Source organism: Eretmochelys imbricata, chromosome 4, assembly GCF_965152235.1.
Source record: "Eretmochelys imbricata isolate rEreImb1 chromosome 4, rEreImb1.hap1, whole genome shotgun sequence".
NCBI classification, from domain to species: Eukaryota; Metazoa; Chordata; order Testudines; family Cheloniidae; genus Eretmochelys; species Eretmochelys imbricata.
In genome coordinates, this window is record NC_135575.1 from 102,005,168 (window position 1) to 102,021,491 (window position 16,324).

At 47.1% G+C, this 16,324-nt stretch overlaps 1 protein-coding gene across 2 annotated transcripts in view; it reads right to left on the reverse strand.

Moving 5' to 3' along the window:
* TBC1D1 (TBC1 domain family member 1) overlaps window positions 1–14,471 on the reverse strand; it is a 186,881-nt gene extending 172,410 nt beyond the window's left edge. For both annotated transcript variants that reach the window (XM_077815752.1, XM_077815751.1), the window contains exon 1: window positions 13,999–14,471. In XM_077815752.1, coding sequence (XP_077671878.1) covers window positions 13,999–14,415 — 417 coding nt within the window. In that variant the 5' untranslated portion in view covers window positions 14,416–14,471. The remainder of the gene's footprint in view (window positions 1–13,998) is intronic.
* Window positions 14,472–16,324: the final 1,853 nt, after the last annotated feature.

Sequence of the window (16,324 nt, forward strand, 5' to 3'; positions counted from 1 at the left end):
TCGGCCTTGCCGGCTCGAATTTGGGGGTACTGTGGACACAATTCGATGGTATTGGCCTCCGGGAGCTATCCCAGAGTGCTCCATTGTGACCGCTCTGGACAGCACTCTCAACTCAGATGCACTGGCCAGGTAGACAGGAAAAGGCCCGCGAACTTTTGAATCTCATTTCCTGTTTGGCCAGCATGGCAAGCTGCAGGTGACCATGCAGAGCTCATCAGCAGAGGTGACCATGATGGAGTCCCAGAATCGCAAAAGAGCTCCAGCATGGACCGAACTGGAGGTACGGGATCTGATCGCTGTATGGGGAGAGGAATCCGTGCTATCAGAACTCCATTCCAGTTTTCGAAATGCCAAAACCTTTGTCAAAATCTCCCAGGGCATGAAGGACAGAGGCCATAACAGGGACCCGAAGCAGTGCCGCGTGAAACTGAAGGAGCTGAGGCAAGCCTACCAGAAAACCAGAGAGGCGAACGGCCGCTCCGGGTCAGAGCCCCAAACATGCCGCTTCTATGATGAGCTGCATGCCATTTTAGGGGGTTCAGCCACCACTACCCAAGCCGTGTTGTTTGACTCCTTCAATGGAGATGGAGGCAAAACTGAAGCAGGTTTTGGGGACAAAGAAGATGATGATGATGATGATGAGGTTGTAGCTAGCTCACAGCAAGCAAGCGGAGAAACCGGTTTTCCCGACAGCCAGGAACTGTTTCTCACCCTGGACCTGGAGCCAGTACCCCCCGAACCCACCCAAGGCTGCCTCCTGGACCCAGCAGGCGGAGAAAGGACCTCCGGTGAGTGTACCTTTTAAAATACTATACATGGTTTAAAAGCAAGCATGTGAAAGGATTACTTTGCCCTGGCATTCGCGGCTCTCCTGGATGTACTCCCAAAGCCTTTGCAAAAGGTTTCTGGGGAGGGCAGCCTTATTGCGTCCTTCATGGTAGGACACTTTACCACTCCAGGCCAGTAACACGTACTCGGGAATCATTGTACAACAAAGCATTGCAGTGTATGTTTGCTGGCGTTCAAACAACATCCGTTCTTTATCTCTCTGTGTTATCCTCAGGAGAGTGAGATATCATTCATGGTCACCTGGTTGGAATAGAGTGCTTTTCTTCAGGGGACCCTCAGAGGAGCCCGTTCCTGCTGGGCTGTTTGCCTGTGGCTAAACAGAAATGTTCCCCGCTGTTAGCCACAGGGAGGGCGGAGGGTTGAGGGGGTAGCCACGCGGTGTGGGGAGGCAAAATGCGACCTTGTAACGAAAGCACACGTGCTATGTATGTAATGTTAACAGCAAGGTTTACCCTGAAAGAGTGAAGCCACTGTTTTATAAAATGTGTCTTTTTAAATACCGCTGTCCCTTTTTTTTTCTCCACCAGCTGCATGTGTTTCAATGATCACAGGATCTTCTCCTTCCCAGAGGCTAGTGAAGCTTAGAAAGAAAAAAAAACGCACTCGGGATGAAATGTTCACCGAGCTCATGCTGTCCTCCCACACTGACAGAGCACAGACGAATGCGTGGAGGCAAATAATGTCAGAGTGCAGGAAAGCACAAAATGACCGGGAGGAGAGGTGGCAGGCTGAAGACAGGGCTGAAGCTCAAATGTGGCGGCAGCGTGATGAGAGGAGGCAGGATTCAATGCTGAGGCTGCTGCAGGACCAAACCAGTATGCTCCAGTGTATGGTTGAGCTGCAGCAAAGGCAGCTGGAGCACAGACTGCCACTACAGCCCCTGAGTAACCAACCGCCCTCCTCCCCAAGTTCCATAGCCTCCACACCCAGACGCCCAAGAATGCGGTGGGGGGGCCACCGGCCAACCAGCCACTCCGCCACAGAGGATTGCCCAAAAAAAAAGAAGGCTGTCATTCAATAAATTTTAAAGTTGTAAACTTTTAAAGTGCTGTGTGGCATTTTCCTTCCCTCCTCCAACACCCCTACTGGGCTACCTTGGTAGTCATCCCCCTATTTGTGTGATGAATGAATAAAGAATGCATGAATGTGAAGCAGCAATGACTTTATTGCCTCTGCAAGCGGTGACTGAAGGGAGGAGGGGAGGGTGGTTAGCTTACAAGGAAGTAGAGTGAACCAAGGGGCGGGGGGTTTCATCAAGGAGAAACAAACAGAACTTTCACACCGTAGCCTGGCCAGTCATGAAACTGGTTTTCAAAGCTTCTCTGATGCATACCGCGCCCTCCTGTGCTCTTCTAACCGCCCTGGTGTCTGGCTGCGCGTAACCAGCAGCCAGGCGATTTGCCTCAACCTCCCACCCCACCATAAACGTCTCCCCCTTATTCTCACAGATATTGTGGAGCACACAGCAAGCAATAATAACAGTGGGAATATTGGTTTCGCTGAGGTCTAAGCGAGTCAGTAAACTGCCCCAGCGCGCCTTTAAACGTCCAAATGCACATTCTACCACCATTCTGCACTTGCTCAGCCTGTAGTTGAACAGCTCCTGACTACTGTCCAGGCTGCCTGTGTACGGCTTCATAAGCCAGGGCATTAAGGGGTAGGCTGGGTCCCCAAGGATAACTATAGGCATTTCAACATCCCCAACAGTTATTTTCTGGTCTGGGAATAAAGTCCCTTCCTGCAGCTTTTGAAACAGACCAGAGTTCCTGAAGATGTGAGCGTCATGTACCTTTCCCGGCCATCCCACGTTGATGTTGGTGAAACGTCCCTTGTGATCCACCAGAGCTTGCAGCACTATTGAAAAGTACCCCTTGCGGTTTATGTACTCGGCGGCTTGGTGCTCCGGTGCCAAGATAGGGATATGGGTTCCGTCTATGGCCCCACCACAGTTAGGGAATCCCATTGCAGCAAAGCCATCCACTATGACCTGCACATTTCCCAGGGTCACTACCCTTGATATCAGCAGATCTTTGATTGCATGGGCTACTTGCATCACAGCAGCCCCAACAGTAGATTTGCCCACTCCAAATTGATTCCCAACTGACCGGTAGCTGTCTGGCGTTGCAAGCTTCCACAGGGCTATCGCCACTCGCTTCTCAACTGTGAGGGCTGCTCTCATCTTGGTATTCATGCACCTCAGGGCAGGGGAAAGCAAGTCACAAAGTTCCATGAAAGTGCCCTTACGCATGCGAAAGTTTCGCAGCCACTGGGAATCGTCCCAGACCTGCAACACTATGCGGTCCCACCAGTCTGTGCTTGTTTCCCGAGCCCAGAATCGGCGTTCCACAGCACGAACCTGCCCCATTAGCACCATGATGCATGTATTGGCAGGGCCCATGCTTTCAGAGAAATCTGTGTCCATGTCCTGATCACTCATGTGACCGCGCTGACGTCGCCTCCTCACCCGGTATCGCTTTGCCAGGTTCTGGTGCTGCATATACTGCTGGATAATGCATGTGGTGTTTAATGTGCTCCTAATTGCCAAAGTGAGCTGAGCGGCCTCCATGCTTGCCTTGGTATGGCGTCCGCACTGAAAAAAGGCGTGGAACGATTGTCTGCCGTTGCTCTGACAGAGGGAGGGGCGACTGACGACATGGCTTACAGGGTTAGCTTCAGGGAGCTAAAATCAACAAAGGGGGTGGCTTTACATCAAGGAGTATTTCAGGCAGGACTTCACGGTGGGTTCCAATAAGAAATGGTGCACCTAAGTTATTGTTCTTATTGGAACAAGGAGGTTAGTCTGGCCTCTGATTGATACATGGCTAGATTTACCTCGCTGCACCTTCTCTGTGAGTGACTGCAGTGTGACCTTGAGGAATGAGTCCCCTAGACGGGGGAGGAGGCAAATGAGTACAAAACAAATCTGGTCTATTTCTTGTTTTGATCCACTCCATCTGTCTTTTACATCTTTGGCTGACAGCAGACGGTGCAGAAGGACTGCATGCCATCCACATCTCATGGCTGCTCAGGAGAAGATGGTACAGTACGACTGCTAGCCATCCTCATCTCTTGCCTGCCCGGCAGAAGGTGATGCAATAGGACTGCTAGCAATCCGTATCGCCTGCCTGCTCACCATAAGACAGTTCAATAGGACTGACTGCAGGACCAAAGAGAATGACCTGGTCAAGTCACTCCAAATTTAGTCCCTGCACCCATGTCTGCCCAGGCGCTCCCAGCCGACGTGGCCAGGAGCACCTCAGACATGACGAGGACGGCTACCAGTCGTACTGTACCGTCTGCTGCCAGAAGGCAATGGGTTGCTGCTACTATGTAGCAATGCCGTACCGCGTCTGCCAGCACCAAGGAGACATACGGTGACGGTTACCTGAGCGGGCTCCATGCTTGCTGTGGTATGGCGTCTGCACAGGTAACTCAGGAAAAAAGGCGCGAAACGATTGTCTGCCCTTGCTTTCACGGAGGGAGGGAGGGAGGGGGGGCCTGACGATATGTACCCAGAACCACCCGCGACAATGTTTTAGCCCCATCAGACATTAGGATCTCAACCCAGAATTCCAATGGGCAATGGAGACTGCGGGAACTGTGGGATAGCTATCCACAGTGCAACGCTCCGGAAGTCGACTCTAGCCTCGGTACTGTGGAAGCGCTCCGCCGAGTTAATGCACTTAATGCACTTAGAGCATTTTCTGTGGGGACACACACACTCGAATATATAAAACCGATTTCTAAAAAACCAACTTCTATAAATTCGACCTTATTCCGTAGTGTAGGCATACCCTAAGATACACCGACTTCAGCTACACTATTCGCGTATCTGAAGTTGCATATCTTAGGTCAACACACACTCCCTCCCCCCCCAGCGTAGACCAGGGCTAATATAGAATTCCCCCTTGTTGGCTACAACACTTTTGGAGTTAGGAAATTGTCATCTATAATATTTAGAAATTCCAAGGATGTTTTAAGACTCGTAGCATGAGATCTCCAGCTTGTGTCACTCCAATTGCAGTCATCCATGATCATGGAACTTCTTTCCTATACATTATAGATAGGTGCATAAGAAGGCGGTCATCCTGTTCCCTAGCGATTGGTGGGTTTGCAGCAGACACCAACTAATACCCCATCTTATGCTTCGTCTGTTAGGACACTGATTCATAAGGATTCAAGATATTTTTTCTTCCCTGACCCGCCTTCAGTTCTCCCTTCCACTCCAAAATATCTGCAGCCAACATGGAGCATACCTACCAGACCCTCAGGCAATCAAAGGTCAGCCTGTACGGTTGCTCTGACCGTGGCTCCCCCACATAGAAGTACTGCAGGGATTCTGCTGTGTGGAAGGCATTGTGTGGGGGTCCTCTCAAAAGAGTGAACTGCACCCATTTTGAGTCAAATCTTCTTCCTGTAGAGCAGGGGTTCTCAGCCTTTTCCTTTCTGAGCCCCGTCCCCCCCGCTATAAAAACTCCATGGCCCACCTGTGCCACAACAACTGTTTTTCTGCACATAAAAGCCAGGACCAGTAAGCAGGGCAACCCTGCAACACTAAATTGCTCAGGCTTTGGCTTCAGCCCCGGGTGGTGGGGCTTCAGCTTTCTGCCCTGGGCCCCAATGAGTCTAATGCCAGCCCTGCTTGGTAAATCCCCGAAACCTGCTTGCGGACCCCCAGGGGGCTTCAGACCCCTGGTTGAGAATTGCTCCTGCAGAGTAGCTAGAAAACTAACATTATCCCAGACAGACACATCAGAGGAACAATTGAGACACCACCTAGCAGGCACACCTTCAGTCTCTGCAGAATGAAGACTTTGAGGGTGCACATCTCTGCCTTCTTCAAAGATGCCCATCAGAATCCTGCTTGAATCAGTTGTAACATTTCTGTCCACAATAGAAGTGAATGATTCTATCTAATGTTTTTCATTAAAGGATTAACAGCCCTGATAAACACAAGCATGCCTTTCTATTGCCTATGGTGTTAGAATTACAGTTTGTTATGGTTTGTGGGTTTCCTTAACTTGTTCTCCTTCTAAGAATGGCAAACTGATTAGGGAGAAAAATAAGAACTGAAGTTAACCTTTTCCCAAAGCTGAACTATTATGCGGCTTTTATTTGTGCATGTTTCTGCTTTTCCTGGTTCTGCAGGAACCACTGGAAATCTCACAGAAATGCCTGTTCTCATAAGATGTCCTGCCTAGATTTTCAGACTGAAAAAATTTGGAGGGTTTGAATAAACAGCCAAACTTCAGTTCTTATCAGAAATGAACCTTCAAACATGCTGCTTCACTAACCCCTAGAGAGTGGTGAGAAGGATTTTTCATCACTGCATTGCCAAGTGGAATTTCTGACTGCCAATCAGATTGTTGGATACCTGACTATATCTGCAAAAAGAAAAGGAGGACTTGCATCCACTGAATGCATCTGATGAAGTGTGCTATAGCTCAAATAAATTTGTTAGTCTCTAAGGTGCCACAAGTCCTCCTTTTCTTTTTGCTGACTATATCGTTCACTGATCACTTAAAATAAACACAACTCTGCTCTGAAGAACACATTTCTGGATAAGTTGGTCTCCGATGTATTGTATTGCACAGATTGTGCCTGATGCTTCTCTCACACTTGTGTAAATCAAGAATATCATAGAACTTAATGGCTTTACAGAAGTCTAAAATTTGTTTCTGTAAAAGTATAATTGTGCCCAATTTATCCTACCTCTAAGCCATCCTTAATATATCATTAGATCAATGACAGTAAAGTGACCAAATTTCCATTTACTACACAAAACATCCATCAGGTAAAATGAATGCATCTACATGAAGCCAATGATTCTGATATATCAAAGAAAAATCATTCTAATGGGGTACAAAATCAGTGTCTCCTAAACTGAAAACAAATGAGGAGCTTTACCACTACATTTATTTTCTATGAAAATCTTGCCAGTTACGTAGCAGTAGGAGACCAATATCCTGTAACAATGCTCTATTAGCTTGTCATTATCTGTTTCTCATTCAGTTATATCCAAAGTGGATTTAAATGTTCAAAAATGGTGACAGATTAGAAACCGCAACCGCTAAAGTACTCTGTTTACCCATGGAGAACAGCAGTACAGGTTTCCCCACCTTCACTTCAGTCCACCATACCTCTCCATCCATAAAATCCCAACTAGGGGAGGGAGGGAACCATATTTAAAAAAAGGGGGGGGGTAGAAATTCTGCATTTCTGATGTAAATAATTTTCAGCAATAAAGGTGAGGAAGTATCACATTTGTGTGGAACATAAGCCACCTTGGGACCAAAACGAATGATCCATCAAAATGAGGGAATCTTGGCACCATACCAACATATAAGTCTACACTGTGTCCTAGAGGGAATATCTCTAGAAATTACAAAGCCCACTCAGTACCCAATCACTCTGTTGAGACTGCCAACAAGGTTACAACATGTGATGATGAATTGTGTTTTGTAGAACCCTGCCCATTAGAAATGAGACTGATATGTACATCATCAACCGGAGGTGACTTTTAGTCTAGCAGCTTGGGAGTCACATTGTACTCTCCCATGGTTAACTTGTCGTCTGAGGACAAAGAGTTTAAGAAACTACAATAGTGCCACCTTGTAGAATTTTCAGCTAATAGTCCCCTCAGAGTGGGACCATAGATGAATTACGTGATGCAGCCTCCAAATCCTACAGAGTTCAGCGATTTGCATGGAATGGGAAGTTCTAGGCCCTTTGACCCTGTCCCTCCATAAAGATGCTCTTGGCTCTGCTGCCCACATCTGTGCAAAAAAACGCTCTTAAGGCATGATCAAATGCAGAACAGAACATAATATGGCGCAGGGCAGGACTGTGCGTGCAGACATTTGCATGATTCTGAGTCAGGTCCCCAAGGCAGTTTGCCACATACAGTAACTGCTCCCGGATATTGTCCTCCATTTACCCCTATACGTCATCCAGAGCAGCTAAGCCCTACCGTCATGGTGCTGCAACAGAAGTGATTCTATAAGTTCCTAGGGAGTGATGGAACCATACCACAATGGGTCATTGCTTCCATCTTGGGCAGGACATTTCAGAAGAAGGGAAGTGTGGCTACAAAATCTTAATACAGAATCATGGCATTATTTGGAATTATGTAGAGTTCATTACTTGGGAGAGTAGGATACAGAGCCTTTTATCCTCTAAATCTCTGGTTTAAATCCAGGCAGAATACAAGGGCACCCTTTCTTACCCACAGGAAGGTATGCCCACTGGTCTGGATTTGAGTCAATGCTCCAAAGGCAAAAGGCTCTGCATCCCATTACCAAAATATTTTACCCCAGAATAGGAATAACATTCTTTCACAAGTGATCAAGCCTACATTCTGGTTCAGTATGATTATAAAAAAGTGTTCAGCTAATAAAATCTGGTCCATTCAGAACACTGCTGCGGAGATACTTTCTCACTCTCTGTTGTTATGACTATGTTACCCTCTTCCTTCAACACCCTCTGCTGGCTGTCTCATTTCCATGCACTAAGTTCAAGCTTTCTATCACCACTTTCAAGGCCCTTCACAATTCTGCTACTGTCTCTTACCACATTGCCCCTTCTTCACCCTGTCAATTATACTAGTCTTTCTTATTTGTTTCTCCCACAGCCATCTTCCTGCCTTCTTCTGTCCGGGCTGCCCCAATGTGTGGGACATGCTCCCTGAACTTATCTGTAAGGCCACTGCCCTCTCCTCCTTCAGATTCCACCTTTGGACTTGCTTCTTCCCTGATGCCCACAAGCAACTGGCCAATTAATTATGGATAAGGCAAGAGGTAGTGAGGTATATATAGTCGACATGTATTTGTTCGTTTATGTGATTTTTTTTAAAAATACTTAATTTACTGCCCAGCAACAGCCTTACATTCAATTTTTTTAATTATCCTACATAAAGAAGAGTGACGTGGTTTCAGGAATGGTTGGGTAGCAGGATTGCCACCTTTCTAATTGCTGGCAACTGGACCCCCAAGACCCCGCCCCTAGTCCGCCTCTTCCCCAGGCCCCTCCACCCCACCTCTTCACCCAAAGCCCCATCCCTTCCCTCAAGGCCCTGCCCCCATTGTTCACTCCTCTCCCCCCACCATCACTCACTAGATCATCTCAAGGAGCCTGCCTGGAGGTAGGAGGTGGCCTTGGCTGAGCAGGGGCTGGCACAAGTTAACAGAATCATAGAAGATTAGGGTTGGAAGAGACCTCAGGAAGTCATCTAGTCCAACCTCTGCTCAAAGCAGGACCAATCCCCAGCTAAATCATCCCAGCCCAGGCTTTGTCAAGCTGGGCCTTAAAAACCTCTAAGGATGGAGATTCCACCACCTCCATAGGTAACCCATTCCAGTGCTTTACCACCTTCCTAGTGAAATAGTGTTTCCTAATATCCAACCTAGACCTCCCCCACTGCAACTTGAGACCATTGCTCCTTGTTCTGTCATCTGCCACCACTGAGAACATCCAAGCTCCACCCTCTTTGGAAGTCCCCTTCAGGTAGTTGAATGCTGCTATCAAATCCCCCCTCACTCTTCTCTTCTGCACACTAAACAAGCCCAGTTCCCTCAGCCTCTCCTCGTAAGTCATGTGCCCCATCCCCTCAATAATTTTCAGTGTCCTCCGCTGGACTCTCTCCAATTTGTCCACATCCTTTCTGTAGTGGGGAGCCCAAAACTGGACGCAATACTCTAGCTGTGGCCTCACCAGTGCCGAATAGAGGGGAATAATCACTTCTCTCGATTTGCTCCTACTAATGCAGCCCAGTATGTCGTTGGCCTTCTTGGCAACAAGGGCACACTGCTGACTTATATCCAGCTTCTCATCCACTGTAATACCTAGGTCCTTTTCTGCAGAACTGCTGCTTAGCCAGCCAGTCAGTCCCCAGCCTTTAGCGGTGCATGGGATTCTTCCATTCTAAGTGCAGGACTCTGCACTTGTCCTTGTTGAACCTCATCAGATTTTTTTTGGCCCAATCCTCCAGTTTGTCTAGGTCTCTCTGGACCCTATCCCTACCCCCCAGCGTATCTACCTCTCCTCCCAGCTTAGTGTCATCCGCAAACTTGCTGAGGGTGCAATCTCTCCCATCATCCAGATCATTAATAAAGAGGTTGAACAAAACCAGCCCCTGAACCGACCCCTGGGGCACTCTGCTCGACACCGGCTGCCAACTAGACATCGAGCCATTGATCACTACCAGTTGAGCCCGACAATCTCACCAGCTTTCTATCCACCTTATAGTCCATTCATCCAGTCCATACTTTTTTAACTTGCTGGCAAGAATACTGTGGGAGACAGTGTCAAAAGCTTTGCTAAAGTCAAGATATATCATGTCCACTGCTTTCCCCTATCCACAGAACCAGTTAACCCATCATAGAAGGCAATCAGGTTGGTCAGGCAGGACTTGTCCTTGGTGAATCCATGTTGACTGTTCCTGATCACCTTCCTCTCCTCCAAGTGCTTCAAAATGGTTTCCTTGAGGACCTGCTCCATGACTTTTCGAGGGACTGAGGTGAGGCTGACCAGTCTGCAGTTCCCCGGGTTCTCCTTCTTTCCTTTTTTAAAGACGGGCACTATATTTGCCTTTTTCCAATGACACAGCACCTTCCCCACCCCGCAGTAACCAGACTTTTGGTTCAGGTGTCATTTAGCGTTGCCAGGTCCCCTTTTCAACTAGACTTTCCAGTCGAAAACCAAGCACCTGGCATCCCTAAATAACACCTGGTCACAGAAGCCAAAAACTGGACTGTCTGGGTAAAATCGAGACAGCTGACAACCCTATTTGATCGTGCTTGTGAACTCATAACCATATATTTTTTGTTGTAATTCAAGACTGGTTTTTCAACCTAATTTGGGCAGGAGCCCTGTCTTAATGTGAATTCCATCTACATCAACCATAGTCTTTTCCAGATTCATCCACAGAGATGAAAGTGGTTGTGGACCTTGTATCTTATAATGTTTTAATCAAAATAGATCAGATGTCTCTATCTAATTATTACAACATTTTGGAGAGAGCCTGAGGGGTATGGGTAATGAAAAGTAACACTGAGAATAAGTAATAAAATTTAGTGTAGCTGCAACCACTGTATTAAGAAGTTATATTTGACCCAATGGAGAGATTTAATTTCCCCAACGTAGCCAAATTCTGCCTTAGTTTTTCACAAAGGTGAGATCATAACTTCTAAACTTCTATTCAGTAAGACTGGACTGGTAAATAAGTATAGTAAATCCAGTGTGAGTTCAAGACCTGCTCTGTGGGGGGTTCGTATACAACAAGGTTTTAATACCTCAGCTCTGTCACCAAGCTAATTTGGACTGTTGTCTCTCTTTCTGAATAACAAGCACAAATAGAAAAAATATGCAGAACATTTTTTGTCCATCCTAGGAGCAACTGAAAGGAAGCTGACCGTGCCAACACAATCTAAATCTGGAAAACTGCTGTTTGATTCCTCAGAGCAAATGTTGCAGGCACTGAAAGGAGTCCTCTGGGACAAGATATCTAATGGACTGGAGCAAGAGACTGTTGAGTCACTCAGTCCACAGAAGTTAGACTTCTAATATTTGTTTCTTCTATAAGAGAACAAAATAGAGATGAGGCAATTCCAAATTAAAACAATAATGATCCTAGACAATGCTGTGCTCCCAATCTGGGTACCCTGCTGTCTCAATACATAGATCTCTCTCTCACCTTGATAAGCATACACAACTTTCAATAATGTTAATGGGAGTTACATGCACGCATCACAGACAGAATAAATGGACCCTGTAAAGGAGAACAAACGGAGATAAGGCAATTCCAAATTAAAACAATAATGATCATAGACTCTGGCATCCAAAATTTATGGACAAAGTTGAAACTGTAAACCCAAATCTTTATATTTCCCCCTCTCTCTTATTTCAAACAGCTCCAGAGTCTGATCAAGCAAGTGGAAATAGTACTTTGCTTTTCACTCTGTTGTTGCAGAAGAAATTGTACTGGAGGTGATCAAAGTTGCTTATTAACCATGATCCTAACAAAACCACAACCCACACATATATAACAGATTCTTTCTACTCAGTGCCAAGTCCTAAAACAGGGGTCTCAAACACACAGCCCGCAGGGTTATTATCTGCGGCCCTCCTGCTCCCCGTGGCCCCCCCAGCATTTACCTAGAGCAGCTCTGGCCCGGCGCGCACTGGGGCAGTGCAGGCTCCCTCCCTGCCTGCCTGCCTGCCCCACCCCCGCGCCACTCTGGGAAGCGGCCGGGACCTGTGGGAGGGGGGCCACAGGGGTCTGTGTGTTGCCCTGGCCGCTCCTGCAGGTACCTCACCCGAAGCTCCCACTGGCCGCGGTTCTTCATTCCCGGCCAATGGGAGCTTCAGGGAAAGTACCTGGAAGCGCGGCCAGGGCAACACACAGACCCCTGTGCCCCGCCCCAGGTCCCAGCCGCTTCCTGGAGTGGTGCAGGGGCGGGGCAGGCAGGCAGGGAGCCTGCCCTGCCCCCGGTGAGCGCCGGGCCGGACCCGCCTCCCAAACCCCTCCTGCAGCCGAACCCCCTGCCCTGAGCCCCTTGCTGCACCCAACACCAGTCCTGCACCCCGACCCCCTGCCCTAAGCCCCCTGCTGTACCCCGCACCCTAACCCCCTGACCTGAGCAGCCTGCCACACCCTGACCCCCCTGCACCCCAACCCCCTGCCCTGAGCCCCCACCGCACCCCCCACACCTCCTACACCCCAACCCCCTGTTCTGAGCCTCGTGCTACACCCTGCACCCCTCCTGCATCCCAACCCCCTGCCCTGAGCTGCCTGCCACACCCTGCCCCTCTGCCCCACCCTGTACCCCGACCCCCTGTCCTGAGCCCCCTGCCGCACCCCACACACCTCTTGCTCCCCAACCCCTGCCCTGAGCCCCCTGCCGCACCCTGCACCCCTCCTGCACCCCCTGGGGGCAGGAGGGGGCAGAGTTGGGGTGGGGATTTCAGGGAAGAGGTTGGAATGGGGGCAGGGAAGGGGTAGGAAGAGGCGGGGCAGGCACGGGGCCTCACAGAAGGGTGGAGTGGGGGCGGGGCCAGGATAGTGCGGGGTGGGGTGGGGTGGTCTGGTCAGTGGTTCGGCCCACGGGCCAACGTACTAGTCCTCATGTGGCCCTCATGGTCATTTGCATTTGAGACCCCTGTCCTAAAACATCTACTCCCCATCCTGTACTGAAATTCATCTTAGATCTTATTGAGAGGCCCATTTTTAATTTGACAGTATTTTCTCACTTAAGTGCTTGTGATTTAAGTCCTATTTGGCTGTTAGTTTACTTAGCTGCCTTTTTATCTTGGGGGAATTTAATTAAAGCTGTGTCCAATCCAGCTCTGAGCCAGGCACCACGAGTTTGGTGTTATACCCTGACTTACTCCAGAGCAGGTAGCTGTAAGTACATAAATCAATCCGATAAGCTGTACACATGCAAAGAGTCCCTGTGAGGTGCTTCAGTGGGGCTACACTCGTGAGTAAGGCATAAAGAATTTGGCCCAATGTGAGCTCTGCCTCCAATATTAATAACTACAACTTATATTTCAATGGTACTGCTGCTTTGCCCACTAAACATTACTGGTCAGCTGCAGAAACCAAATGCCCAGTTTTACTCACCTTACTCATGTGAGAATGTAGCTTTAGCAGATTACTCACTTGAATCAGAAGAGCAGAATTGGATGCCTATTTTTAGCACTACAGCCTTCTCAGAGGGAACACAAGCTACTCATATAATGTAGAATTAGAGAAGGTCCAGGGCAGTTTATGGGTGAAATCCTAGCCCCGCTGACATCAATAGAAAAACTCCCACTGACTTCAACGGGGCCAGGATTTCAGCCCATATCACTAGCTTATTGTAAACTAAGCCCTGATCCTGCAAAGATTTACATGTGCCTAACTTCACACAGTAAAATTGAGAGAATGTAAAGTTCAGCCCATGTGTTAAGTCTTTGCAAAACTGAGGCCTTACTTTGTAAAAAGAGTTTCAAGAACTCAGACTGTAATGAAAAGATCCAAAGATCAGAAAAGCTACCTCATTTTCAAACACACAGTATTAACTTCTCTTGTGCATTTACATCATGCCCTATAAATCAGCTTCTAATATCTCATGGAGAGAAGCAAGCTCTGAGAATTGCTTTTTTACTTACTTTTGTTTGATCAGCAGCTCTGAATACATAACAGATACTTTGCTGATTTACTGCTCCATCCTTTATCAGACAAGCAAAGTAGCTTGGATCGTGGCTATTGTGAATCAGTTTGTGGACATGCTGTGGCTTATACTCAAACAGGCTGGAACAAATCAAAGGATCCCACTGTTGGCTTTTCCCTGTGTCTAGTCCACATCGCAGGCTTGCTGGTGAAACATAAAGCCGGATTTGGCTGGTGTTAGGTTCTTCCATGGAAGATGGCATACTGAGCCGCCGAATCTCTGCCACAATCCAAGGCAGCACTGGCATGGTGGTTAGAGAATGCACTGGCAGAGAACCAACAAGCTGGAGACTAAAATCCACTGACATATCAGTGGGTGCTTGAAGTTTTTTAACTTTGAATGATAGGGGCTCCATTTTATAATCATCAAGGGAGCCAGGAATAACCACCAGTTTCAGTTCCCAGGAATGAAGATTCCTTTCATTGCACAGTAGTGGAATTCTGAAAGGAAAGAAATATTTATACAGTTAGAGTAACAGTCATTGAGAATTTTCTATTTAAAAATTATCACCAATAATGGAAATATTCATAGGGTATTTCTACACTGCAATGTAAACCCAGGGTTCAAACTCAGGTTCAAGCCTAATCCTCCTTCCATCTACATACAAATCACGCTAACCCAGGGCTTCGACCCCATGGTACTCGAGGGTTTGAGCGGTTTCAGAGTAACAGCCGTGTTAGTCTGTCTTCGCAAAAAGAAAAGGAGTACTTGTGGCACCTTAGAGACTAACCAATTTATTTGAGCATGAGCTTTCGTGAGCTACAGCTCACTTCATTAGATGCATACCGTGGAAACTGCAGAAGAAATTATATACACACAGAGATCATGAAACAATACCTCCTCCCACCCCACTGTCCTGCTGGTAATAGCTTATCTAAAGTGATCATCAAGTTGGGCCATTTCCAGCACAAATCCAGGTTTTCTCACCCTCCGCCCCCCCGCCCCCACACACACACACACAAACTCACTCTCCCGAGCCTGAGTCAAGCTGGGACCCAGTGTTCAAGCCCTACTTGTTGTGTGGTTGCTGGAGAATATTTGCTTCAACAAAAACACAAACCCAGGAACCTATCCTTGCAACAAAGCCCGATGCCAACTCTGTCCACATATTTATTCAAGTGACACAATCATAGGACCTAATCACATTAGCTGTGCCATCAGGGGCTCATTCACCTGCACATCTACCAATGTGATATATGCCATCATGTGCCAACAATGCCCCTCTGCCATGTACATTGGCCAAACCGCACAGTCTCTACGCAAAAGAATAAATGGACACAAATCTGACATCAGGAATCACAACATTCAAAAACCGGTAGGAGAACACTTCAACCTCTCTGGCCAATCAGTAAGAGATTTAAGGGTGGCAATTTTGCAACAGAGAAGCTTCAAAAACAGACTCCAACGAGAAACTGCTGAGCTTGAATTAATATGCAAACTAGATACCATTAACTAGGGTTTGAATAGAGACTGGGAGTGGCTGGGTCATTACACATATTTGAATCTATTTCCCTAAGTTAAGTATCCTCACACCTTCTTGTCAATTGTCTAAATGGGCCATCTTGATTATCACTACAAAAGATTTTCTCCTGTTGATAACAGCTCATCTTAATTAATTAGCCTCTTACAGTTTGTATGGCAACTTCCACCTTCTCTGTATGTGTCTATATATCTTCTTACTATATGTTCCATTCTATGCATCCGATGAAGTGGGCTGAAGCCCACGAAAGCTTATGCTTTAATAAATTTGTTAATCTCTAAGGTGCCACAAGTACTCCTGTTCTTTTTGCAGATACAGACTAACATGGCTGCTACTCTAAAATCTACCACTTTTAGACTTATTAGCTAGCCAGTTTTTAACCCATTTAATGTGTGCTGTGATAATTCTGTATCCTTCTGATTTCTAAATGCAAGTGCTGTGTGATATCAACTCAAATACTTCAGAGAAATCTAACTATGTAACGAACAACACTATTACCTTTTTCAATCAAACTTACAATCTCAACAAAAAATTATAACAGGTTAGTTTGACAAGATCTATTTTCGATAAAACCATGTTATTTATATAATCCTTTAATTATTATTTAATCTAGAGAACATAAGAACGGCCACACTGGGTCACACCAATGGTCAATCTAGCCCAGTATCCTGTCTTCTGACAATGGCCAGTGCCAGACACTTTAAAGGGAATGAACAGAAAGAGGCAATTTTTGAGTGGTCCATCCCCTGTCATCTACTCCCAGTTTCTGGAATTCAGAGGCTAG